This window comes from Coregonus lavaretus (assembly GCF_964263955.1).
Source record: "Coregonus lavaretus genome assembly, chromosome: 20".
Classification (NCBI taxonomy): domain Eukaryota; kingdom Metazoa; phylum Chordata; class Actinopteri; order Salmoniformes; family Salmonidae; genus Coregonus; species Coregonus lavaretus.
The window spans coordinates 30,561,708-30,573,748 of record NC_140007.1 but is presented as its reverse complement, the minus strand read 5'-3'; the positions used below and the strand labels follow the sequence as shown (position 1 = coordinate 30,573,748).

The 12,041-nt window shown below is 43.5% G+C and overlaps 1 protein-coding gene across 7 annotated transcripts in view; it reads left to right on the top strand.

Annotated features, from left to right (window-relative positions):
* Positions 1–5,464: 5,464 nt before the first annotated feature.
* Positions 5,465–12,041, top strand: part of LOC311148324 (rap1 GTPase-activating protein 1-like) — a 31,921-nt gene continuing 25,344 nt past the window's right edge. For 2 of the 7 annotated variants that reach the window (XM_084185252.1, XM_084185253.1), the window contains exons 1-9: positions 5,465–5,870; positions 8,017–8,052; positions 9,348–9,395; positions 9,851–9,889; positions 10,062–10,250; positions 10,931–11,034; positions 11,562–11,640; positions 11,778–11,831; positions 11,948–12,031. In XM_084185252.1, the coding sequence (XP_084041378.1) occupies positions 5,775–5,870; positions 8,017–8,052; positions 9,348–9,395; positions 9,851–9,889; positions 10,062–10,250; positions 10,931–11,034; positions 11,562–11,640; positions 11,778–11,831; positions 11,948–12,031 (729 nt within the window). In that variant the 5' untranslated portion in view covers positions 5,465–5,774. Of the gene's footprint in view, positions 6,003–6,047; positions 6,779–8,016; positions 8,053–9,347; positions 9,396–9,850; positions 9,890–10,061; positions 10,251–10,930; positions 11,035–11,561; positions 11,641–11,777; positions 11,832–11,947; positions 12,032–12,041 lie in introns of those variants that run through there. The other 5 variants (XM_084185251.1, XM_084185254.1, XM_084185257.1 and 2 more) reach the window with 5 other exon arrangements.

Sequence of the window (12,041 nt, the reverse complement as noted above, 5' to 3'; positions counted from 1 at the left end):
TGCCTTCAGAAAGTATTCAGACCCCTTGAATTTTTCCACATTTTGTTACACTACAGCCTTATTCTAAAATGGATTAAAAAATAAATAATCCTCAGGAATCTACACACAATACCCCGTAATGACAAAGCGAAAGCAGGTTTTTAGACATTTTTGCAAATGTATTAAAATTATAAAACAGTGCATGTCAGAGCCAAAACCAAGCCACAAAGTCAAAGGAATTGTTCGTAGAGCTCCGAGACAGGATTTTGTCGAGGCACAGATCTGGGTAAGGGTACCAAAACATTTCTGTTGTATTGAAGGTCCCCAAGAACACAGTGGCCTCCATCATTCTTAATTGGAAGATGTTTGGAACCACCAAGACTCTTCCTAGAGCTGGCTGCCTGGCCAAACTGAGCAATTGGGGGAGAAGGGCCTTGGTCAGGGAGGTGAACAAGAACCCGATGGTCACTCTGACAGAGCTCCAGACAGAAGCCACTCCTCAGTAAAAGGCACATGACAGCCCACTTGGAGTTTGCCAAAAGGCACCAGACCATGAGAAACAAGATTCTCTGGTCTCATGAAACCAAGATTGAACTCTTTGGCCTGAATGCCAAATGTCACGTTTGGAGGAAACCTGGCACCATCCCTACGGTGAAGCATGGTGGTGGCAGCGTCATGCTGTGGGGATGTTTTTCAGCGGCAGGGACTGGGAGACTAGTCAGGATCAAGGCAAAGATGAACGGAGCAAAGTATAGAGAGTTCCTTGATGAAAACCTGCTCCAGAGCGCTCAGGACCTCAGACTGGGGCGACGGTTCACCTTCCAACAGGACAACGGCCCTAAGCACACAGCCAAGACAACGCAGGAGTGGCTTCGGGACAAGTCTCTGAATGTCCTTGAGTGGCTCAGCCAGAGCCCGGACTTGAACCCGATCGAACATCTCTGGAGAGACCTGAAAATTGCTGTGCAGCAACGCTCCCCATCCAACCTGACAGAGCTTGAGAGGATCAGCAGGGAAGAATTGGAGAAACTCCCCAAATACAGGTGTGCCAAGCTTGTAGCGTCACACCCAAGAAGACTCGAGGCTGTAATCGCTGCCAAATGTGCTTCAACAAAGTAGTGAGTAAAGGGTCTGCATACTTATGTAAATGTGATATTTCAGTTTTTTATTTTTAATAAATTAGCAAACATTTCTAAAAACCTGTTTTTGCTTTGTCATTATGGGGTATTGTGTGCAGATTGATTACATTTTACATTTACGTCATTTAGCAGAAGCTCTTATCCAGAGCGACTTACAAATTGGTGCATTCACCTTATAGCCAGTGGGATAACCACTTTACAATATGTTTTTTTTTTTGGGGGGGGGGGTAGAACCTACAGGATCGGGTCACCGCCTTGATGTTAGTGGAGAACGACAGGGTGTTGTCCAGGGTCACGCCAAGGCTCTTTGCACTCTGGGAGGAGGACACAACGGAGTTGTCAACCGTGATGGCGAGATCATGGAATGGGCAGTCCTTCCCCGGGAGGAAGAGCAGCTCCGTCTTGCCGAGGTTCAGCTTGAGGTGGTGATCCGTCATCCACACTGATATGTCTGCCAGACATGCAGAGATGCGATTTGCCACCTGGTTATCAGAAGGGGGAAAGGAGAAGATTAGTTGTGTGTCGTCTGCGTAGCAATGATAGGAGAGGCCATGTGAGGATATGACAGAGCCAAGTGACTTGGTGTATAGCGAGAATAGGAGAGGGCCTAGAACTGAGCCCTGGGGGACACCAGTGGTGAGAGCACGTGGTGCGGAGACAGATTCTCGCCACGCCACTTGGTAGGAGCGACCTGTCAGGTAGGACGCAATCCAGGAGTGAGCCGCGCCGGAGATGCCCAACTCGGAGAGGGTGGAGAGGAGGATCTGATGGTTCACAGTATCAAAGGCAGCAGACAGGTCTAGAAGGACAAGAGCAGAGGAGAGAGAGTTAGCTTTAGCAGTGCGGAGAGCCTCCGTGACACAGAGAAGAGCAGTCTCAGTTGAATGACCAGTCTTGAAACCTGAGTGGTTTGGATCAAGAAGGTAATTCTAAGCGAGATAGCAAGAGAGTTGGCTAAAGACGGCACGCTCAAGAGTTTTGGAGAGAAAAGAAGAAGGGATACTGGTCTGTAGTTGTTGACATCGGAGGGATCGAGTGTAGGTTTTTTGAGAAGGGGTGCAACTCTCGCTCTCTTGAAGACGGAAGGGACATAGCCAGCGGTCAAGGATGAGTTGATGAGCGAGGTGAGGTAAGGGAGAAGTTCTCCGGAAATGGTCTGGAGAAGAGAGGATGGGATAGGGTCAAGCGGGCAGGTTGTTGGGCGGCCGGCCGTCACAAGTCGCAAGATTTCATCTGGAGAGAGAGGGGAGAAAGAAGTCAAAGCATAGGGTAGGGCAGTGTGAGCAGGACCAGCAGTATCATTTGACTTAACAAACGAAGATCGGATGTCGTCAACCTTCTTTTCAAAATGGTTGACGAAGTCATCCACAGAGAGGGAGGAGGGGGGAGGGGGAAAAACTATTTAATCCATTTTAGAATAAGGCTGTAACGTAACAAAATGTGGAACAAGTCAAGGGGTCTGAATACTTTCCAAATGCACTGTATATACTCCAGCTATGACAGTAAAATAAAATAACTGACACATAGAGCTCCAGTCAGTTTTTGAACAGGTAACCAGCAATAGGCTGGTGCTAAATATCTCAAAAACTAAACTTCATCTAGATCTATTACTGAATAATGTGGCGATTGAGCAAGTTGAGGAGACTAAACTGCTCGGTGTAACCCTAGATAGAAAGCTGTCATGGGAAGAGGTCTGTCTATGATAAGGCGTTGCTCTACTTTCTTGACATCTAATTAACCAGGCAGGTCCTATGGGTCCTAGTTTTGTCACACTTGCACTACTGCCCAGTTGTGTGGTCATGTATGGCAAAGAAACACATAGGAAAGTTGCAGTTGGTCCCGAACAGAGCAGCACGTATTGCACTTAGATGTACACGGAGGGCGAATGTCAATGGTATACATGTCAATCTCTCCTGGCTCAAAGTTGAGGAGAGATTGACTGCATCACTATTGGTCTTTGTGCGACTTGTTGATGGGTTAAAGGTACCGAACTGTCTGTTCAAGCAGTTGGCACACAGTTCGGACACTCATCGGTACCACACAAGAAATGCAGCCAGAGGTCTCTCTTCACAGTCTGCAGGTCCAGAACAAAGGCTGGGTAATGCACAGTATTAAATAGAGCCATGACTACATGGAACTCTCTGCCACCCCAGGTAACTCAAGCTTGCAATAAAACCAGATTAAAAGAAACTGATAGAACACCAGTGGCCAGGGCCGTGGAGACACTGGAGCCGGGCCGTGGAGATGGAAACACAAAAGTCTGAGCCATTTGGGTAAAACACTGGGGTAAGTCCTTAGTGGAAATATGCCATATATGGGATGAGATCTTATAGTGTTTTTTCTCTATTCTATTCCCGTTCTCTTCGATCCGGCTTTGTTATAATGAGCAGCCCAAAAAAGGTACAAGAATTTCATTTAAATTAAGGCAGTTAATGTATGCCTACAATTAAGTTACAATAAAGTTATTCCTAGCCAAATGACTCCAAAACATTGTCTCGATTGTTATATTGTGATTGGCAGACTAAATAGCCTTGGTTTCTCAATTGACTGCCTCGCCTGGTTCACCAATTACTTCTCAGATAGAGTTCAATGTGTCAAATCGGAGGGCATGTTGTCTGGACCTCTGGCAGTCTCTATGGGGGTGCCACAGGGTTCAATTCTCGGACCGACTCTATTCTCTGTGTATATCAATGATGTCGCTCTTGCTGCTGGTGACTCTCAGATCCACCTCTATGCAGACGACACCATTTTGTATACACATTTACAATTACATTTTAGTCATTTAGCAGACGCTCTTATCCAGAGCGACTTACAGTTAGTGAATACATATTTTTTTTATACTGGCCCCCCGTGGGAATCAAACCCACAACCCTGGCGTTGCAAACGCCATGCTCTATCAACTGAGCTACATCCCCTGGGCCAATTGTGCGCCGCCCATGAGTCTCCCGGTCGCGGCCGGCTGCGACAGAGCCTGGATTCGAACCAGGATCTCTAGTGGCACAGTTAGCACTGCGATGCAGTGCCTTAGACCACTGCGCCACTCAGGAGACGCCTGGCTCTTCCTTGGACACTGTGTTAACAGACCTCCAAACGAGCTTCAATGCCATACAACACTCCTTCCGTAGCCTCCAACTGCTCTTAAACGCTAGTAAAACTAAATGCATGCTCTTCAATCGAACGCTGCTTGCACCCGCCTGCCTGACTAGAATCACCACTACTCTCAGCAGGTCTGACTTAGAATATGTGGACAACTACAAATACCTAGGTGTCTGGTTAGACCGTAAACTCTCCTTCCAGACTCATATTAAGCATCTCCAATCCAAAGTTAAATCTAGAATCGGCTTCCTATTTCGCAACAAAGCCTCTTTCACTTATGCTGCCAAACATGCCCTCGTAAAACTGACTATCCTACCGATCCTTGACTTCGGCGAATAGCCTCCAACACTCTACTCAGCAAATTGGATGTAGTATATCACAGTGCCATCCGTTTTGTCACCAAAGCCCCATATACTAATCACCATTGTGACCTGTACGCTCTCGTTGGCTGGCCCTCACTACATATTCGTCGCCAAACCCACTGGCTCCAGGCCATCTATAAATCACTGCTAGGCAAATCCCCGCCTCATCTTAGCTCATTGGTCACCATAGCAACACCCACCCGTAGTATGCGATCCAGCAGGAATATCTCACTGGTCATCCCCAAAGCCAACACCTCCTTTGGCCGCCATTCCTTCCAGTTCTCTGCTGCTAATGACTGGAATGAACTGCAAAAATCTCTGAAGCTGGAGACTCTTATCTCCCTCATTAACTTTAAACATCAGTTGTCAGAGCAGCTTACCGATCATTGCACCTGAACACAGCCCATCTGTAATTAGCCCACCCAACTACCTCATCCCCATATTGTTATATATTTTGCTCATTTGCACCCCAGTATCTCTGTTTGCACATCTTCTTCAGCACATCTATCACTCCAGTATTAATACTAAATTGTAATTATTTTGTACTGTGGCCTATTTATTGCCTTACCTCCATAACTTACTACATTTGCACACACTGTATATAGATTTTCTATTGTGTTTTTGACTGTATGTTTTGTTTTATCCCATGTGTAACTCTGTGTTGTTGTTTTTATCGCACTGCTTTGCTTTATCTTGGACAGGTCGCAGTTGTAAATGAGAACTTGTTCTCAACTGGCTTACCTGGTTAAATAAAGGTTAAATTTAAAAAATGCAGTGCCCACAACTACCCTAGCGCCATTGTGGGTACGAAGGTGCTGCAGGGACTTGTCTGAGCAGTAGAGTACATCACGGCCTGAGGAGTAGGACCATGCTCCACCTCTGGCCATCTGCCAGACACACAGAGAGAGAGGAGGAGGGTTGTACACACAGTGCTCTTTCGGAATGCATTACCCCCGTTTCTACTTCCTAGATAGTGACAGAGAGACAAAGATAGTTTAAAGAGACACCATTTTTAACTCAGGATTGCTGACCAACCTACGACACACACACCTGCGGACATACTCAGTATACAAACATGCAGTTGAGGATTCCTTGAGCCTGTCACCACCTCTGCCTCCTCTGTGACTCTTGGTCATGGCTGTAGTCGTTTGGGGAGTCACTGTGCTGTGGGTGAGGAACGCTGCAGTACCACAGTGGAATGCAGACATGTCTCTGGGACTGGACAAAGACGCACCAGGCAATGTGCTCTTCTAATACTGGACACTTGAACTTAACAGTTGAACTCACAAACCAGGTACTGTGAATAACTTTTCTGGAGCAGGATTTTTTCCTTGGAAAATAGTCTACTTTGAAAATGTCTAAAAGTTGTCAGATCCATCTCAATGCTCCACTGGTGACAGCGGGACCGTGGAGGAGGAACAGCGAAGTAAGTACTCAGGTAGATTAGTCACACCTCTGACAGAGAGCTCTTATTTTGATTGTCTGAAGTATTAGGACTAGAGTAAGAATTAAGGGTTTATTCTCATTGAATAGAGTTATCGGGTTGAAATGTCAATTTACATAATATGTACATACACTTTTCAATTCACATTAGTGACGGGAATGTCACGAGCGGAGAGAGGATTCGGTTTACTTTCTTGCTTCACAGCTCAATAGTACCTTAAATGTCACAGTAGCCACTAGCCAGGAGGCTAAGCATCGCAAACTATATTAGGCCTACACTCTTAATTATTGGAACAGAACCATATCACACTCTTGAATAATACAACAATTCACAAGCATGTGCAGAATGTTAAAGTAATATTTATCTTCTGTACACTCATTACATTTTAGCTTCAAGACAAAAGCACAGAGTTACTACTAACTAAAGCTAACAAAATGTCTTCATTAAGTAATATTAGCCTATCAAAAATGAATGATTTAACCCTCTCATATTAATATAAAAGTACAGTAGGCCTACCTTACAACATTACAACAAACCATGCTACATTTTTATCAAGGGATCGTAACTCATAGCAGTCATTACTCATTAGCTACCATGCATGTGTCAGGGAAAGCGCCCGTTCTCACCTCTCACTGCTTGCATGCTGAATTAGACAGGGAAGAAGACGAGGACCGTTGTTTGTAGATTTAGTTCAAAGAGCCCATTCAGGGCACTTTCTTTTAGATGTGAAGCTTGGGTTATTGCCGGTTCAAATCCAGGTCAGTATTATGGAATACTAATACTACCATGTTTTTTGTTGTTCCTTGTTCATTTAGTTGTAAAGGCAATATACTGTACATGTATTTGTGCCTTTAAGAAAAGTCCTATAATGTATACATATTTCAGTTGTGTTTCTGACAGCTGACAGTTCTGTATATAGTATGTAGACAATGAGGATATCATGTGTCTCTGAATAGTTCAGCTGGCCATACTGTTGTGACAGTGTCATCGTTTTCAACAGTGTGTTTTCCAGGCCAGTGATGTGTATCTTTAGGGTTTGTACTGTTGCAGACTTGTGTTTGCATATGGCAGAGGACTTTACTCATACTCACTCTGGACACTCATATAGTACTGCACACAAACTGTTTGGTCATGTCAGCCTTGAGTGTGTGTGCCTTTTGGCTGTTGACATCTTTTTAGACTGGAATTCTCATACTTTTGTGTTATCCAGACTGAGGTCTGTTAAGATACTGAGTACCAACCCTAATCAACTGTACAATTTTAAAACATCAAAGGCGACATATCTGAACTTCTCAGCATGTGAAATGGCGAGGGAATAAATATTGCGTCAACTTCAACCAGGGAGGGGCGGATTAGTTCAAACAGATTGAATGTGTTAAAAAGTCCAGTAAAGTGTTGATGATCTGAAATGGACGATGCCAAAATTCCTTTAGGACGTTATAGTCCTACATAACATGTCACTGTTTCGTACTTGATGCTGCATGGAAGATACAGCATTTTCCAAACTGTAGTTATCTTGATGTTGATGAATCGTGTACTGGCAACCTGCCCAGACTGAGCATGATGCAGACCGTCTCCTAACATATAGCTTTACAACCCAACAAGACTCAGACATTGCTATTGTCATGGAACATTATCTTAAACAGTATCATCAATGGGAAGAAAGCTGTGGCTCAGACAAGACTCTGGGAGATGGGATGTGTCCTTCCATTCAGGCTCACAGCCCAGGCCCTTCAATATACTGTATCAGTTTATGTTTACCACACTGGTGATTTATGTTGCTCTCAGAAATGTAAACAGTCTTTTTTTAAAGGATTATTCCACGATAAGATTCATCTCACTTCTGAGGGGAAGAAAACAATATGTTATAGTAGAAAGTTCACACAGTCAGTCCTCAGACTCAGTTTGTAATACAATGGGAACACATCCCACACTAACACTGATAGATTACTGAATAGAGTTTAATTTCCACTTCGTCTCATTCTCCTCTCTCCAGACCACAGATTTTTTTGAAATGATTGAGAAGATGCAGGTAAGGTATTTTGAATCTGTTTCTTTATTAACTAATGTTTCTAAGCTAGGCAGTGTACACTAACCAGTGATTTAGTCTCTATTGCTGTAATTGCTGCTGTTTTGGCTTTGCTCTCCAGTAACAACGACTTGTCTTACCTGTGCTCTGTACTGAATGTTAGCAGAGCTGGGACAGACAGTGTTGGAGAGGAGATGTCTGGACACGAGCAGTGTGCCTGACTCTGGACAGCCACTCTCATGATGCTTCTTCCCAGACCCTCAGCTAATTACCTCACTTCAGAGAGCACCTAATAACCCCCTGGCCCCTGGCCTTTGAAAACTGTAGCCAGCCTCCATGCCCAAAATAGAGGAATATAGGTTAACATTACAGCATTTTACTACTTATCAAGGCAAGACTGTGTTTGATACAGTACCAAAATTGGTGAACAGGGTGTACTTTTTAGGGTGTCTGAAAGTACATTTTTATTACAGTGTCATATAAAGTAACAAATTACTTTATTGTAAGAGTTGTAATACAAAGTCTGTATAGAGAATTTATTATTTCTCTATTTATAATGTATTACTACTTATTATTCATAAAAATATACATGATATTTGGGCTTGAGGATATTATATATATGGGCTTGTGTTTTTATGCTGTATGTATGTTGACATAGTTATGTATAAAGCAATGTCTTTGCACAGAAGATTCCTCGCCAGTTTGTATATCAGATGCTCCAGGGATTCCTCTTCTCTTCAATAATAGACAGCATATCAAACATATCAAACTCACAGGAGCAACTATCTGCTCAGACAGACTCACAGCCCTCACATGGTCCTTTACCCACATGTCTGTAGCCAGTATCTGTACACACTCATGGACTGAGGGACATGGGTGTTTTATGGGAATTTCAGGCCACATAGCAAGTCAATGTGACACAGTCCCAAAGTTCGTATTACTGCTTCCATCCCTTTCTCTTCCAGGTAGCTGTTAACTGGCTGCTTTGTTCACATCTGCCTACCTATCTCTCTCCAACTCCACCCTGCATCCCTTTGCTCTTCTGCCTGCTATCTGTATAAACATATGGATGGCTATGTAACATCTTTGTCTGTTGATAATATGATTAGTCTCCCATGTACTTTGTTACTTCCTCTAAAACTGTGGATTCAAATGTAAATAAGCTGTCAGATAAGATGTATGACACGGTTGTGAATCAGTAATAATGATGAACATCTCTGGACCTCCGATGACCTGGGTTTGGAATGTAACATCAGCTGTCATGTGTGACCATTAACTTCTTCTTCTCTCTCTCTCAGGGCAACAGAATGGACGAGCAGCGATACACCTTTCCTCCCCCACTCAAAGTACGGCCCTGACCTCTCTCTTTCTCATAATACGCCCGTTGTCTCACTGCTCCTCATATCTCTCTGTATCTGACTACTGACTGTCAAATTGTATTCACTCAGTGGGCACATACTGGGCACACACTGGTTGAATCAACGTTGTTTCCACGTCATTTCAATCAAATTACGTTGAACCAACTTGGAATAGACATTGAATTGACATCTGTGCCCAGTGGGTATGCTCTAATCCAGCAGCCCTCCCTACCTACTAATGTATAGACTAACAAGGTTAGAGTACAATTATTGTTACAGAGTAATATAATCATCAACAATGCAGCCTGATTGTCTGTATATGCATTAAACAGACAGGCATGTTGGCTGGATTCCATGGTAATAAAATCATCACTTTAAATCAGTAGCATCAATGAAATTGAGACAGATTAATACTTGATGTATCTGTGTTGTTCCCTCTGCAGACTGAAGAGGACTACATTCCTTACCCCAGTGTCCATGAGGTACATATAGAGACTCAACTTCAATGCAATCATTTCACCAGTGATATGGATGTTGGCAATTTGTGCTTCGGGGTTGATATTTCAGTATTCATTGAAAATCACTATCACATTGCTTGGGGGGAAAGAATGACTCACCAACCTCTTGTGTCTTCTACTCTGTGTTGTGAACCAGGTGTTGAGGAGAAAGAGTGGGTTCCCCCTGATTCTGCTGCCTCAGTTTGGGGGTTATTGGATCGAGGGGAACAACCATGAGCTGAGTGACAGTGCTCAGCCAGACCAGATCCAGCCCCTGTCCCCCACCACACACAAGCTGGAGAGTAACTCCACCGCCAAGATCTACAGGAAGCACTTTCTGGGCAAGGTGAGGCTGAACACTGGGACTGTTGTGTTGGAGTTTGGCTGAATGGTTATACTGCAGGAGACCGGGGTTCGATTCCCGGTTGGTCATTTTTGCAGTTTGTCTCCTCTACTTCCATCACATATTTTTCCAACCGCCTTTAAAACATAATAAGACAAAATGAACTCTGTCTGTAGAATAATGAGGCTACATGGGGATGAAACATTTGTTAAGCACCTTCTATTCATACAACGTATTGCAGCCCAAAGGGCATAGCACTAGTATGAAGACACCATAACTCACATAGCTAAGTTTTTCACAATCAATTTCCATTCCTATTCATTATGGTAATTAAAGTGAATGAGTATTAGAACAATCCCAACTGGGTAACCTAATAAGAGCTACTCTACGTGCCGGTTGGCACTTCAGAGACGGGTGCTAATGAGAAGATGCATTAGGCTTTGCCACATGTTTTACACCAGCCAGAGTAATATGAACAAATCTAATCTGCCCATAGAAGTGAGCAGAGACCTGAATGGAATGGCAGCAGTTGGCTGGCACATACAGTTGAGACATAGTTAATTAACTAATTAAAATGTGTTTGGGTGGCTGTGTGTGCGCATGTGTGTACTTACGCCTGTGTGTGTATGAAAGAGAGAAAATGTACTCTTCGGCTAAACTGTGTCGTTGTGCTGTGTCCCCAGGAGCACTTGAATTACTACTCAGTGGACGGAGCTCTGGGACATCTGGTGTTCTCCATGAAGTATGACGAAATCGGAGACCAGGAACACCTCCGACTCATGCTCAGGTAAAACACACTTAGCCTCCTCCATCACGTCCTTCTCTCTGCTAGCTCTCATATCTCTCTCTGTTCTCATCCCTTTCCCCTCCTCCTCTTCCATCCCCACTTTCTCCTTTATCTGAATACTGTGCATACATACAGTACATACAGTACTAAACTGTAAACATACTGGTACTGTTTACATCATTCTGTATCTCTGCAACTGAGTAATGCACAATGCACAGTTGTAACTCTGTTGTAATCAATGGAAAATTGCTCAAATTAGAATTTCCATTCACTTCCAGTGTTCATGAATTGTTCCCTATTGTGGTGATAATCCCATCCTCATACTGATAGTCTTATCATAGGAGTCATAAAGTCAGTGAGAGTGTAAACAGCACACTGTCATTTCTGCATGATGTGACAGATGGACTCTTTAGGCCAGTGTGTGGGTGGAGGGTGGAGGGATACGGATGTAGAGACTAGGGCCAGGGCTGGGTTGCATCACTATGATCATTATGAGAACATGTTGTTATGATTGTCTAAACCACCAGGACCAAGCTGGAGACATACCATGATGTTATCCCCATATCCTGTCTCACAGAGTTCCCTAACGTGGTGCAGATGGCCAAGGTGAGATCATGGTTAGGGGATAAATATCAACACATACTGTATGTGGAAAAGATGTTGAAAAGTGTCATAATTGTATCATGAGTTCATGAATTTGATCTAAGCACGATTATTTCTATATTTTTATTTTTTACCCTTAGCTTGTCTGTGAAGAGGTAAATGTGGATCGTTTTTTCCCTGTCCTCTACCCAAAAGTAAGCCTTAGGTTTTGAAGTCTTCTGAGATATTTAACCACAGAAAAATATTTTTTACATGGATAATACAAATGTTGTAATCCTGACTATTTGTTCAATTTGTGATCTCTAAACAGGCTTCAAGACTCATTGTCACTTTTGATGAACATGTTATAAGCAACAACTTCAAGTTCGGAGTCATCTATCAGAAATTTGGACAGGTGAGCCTTG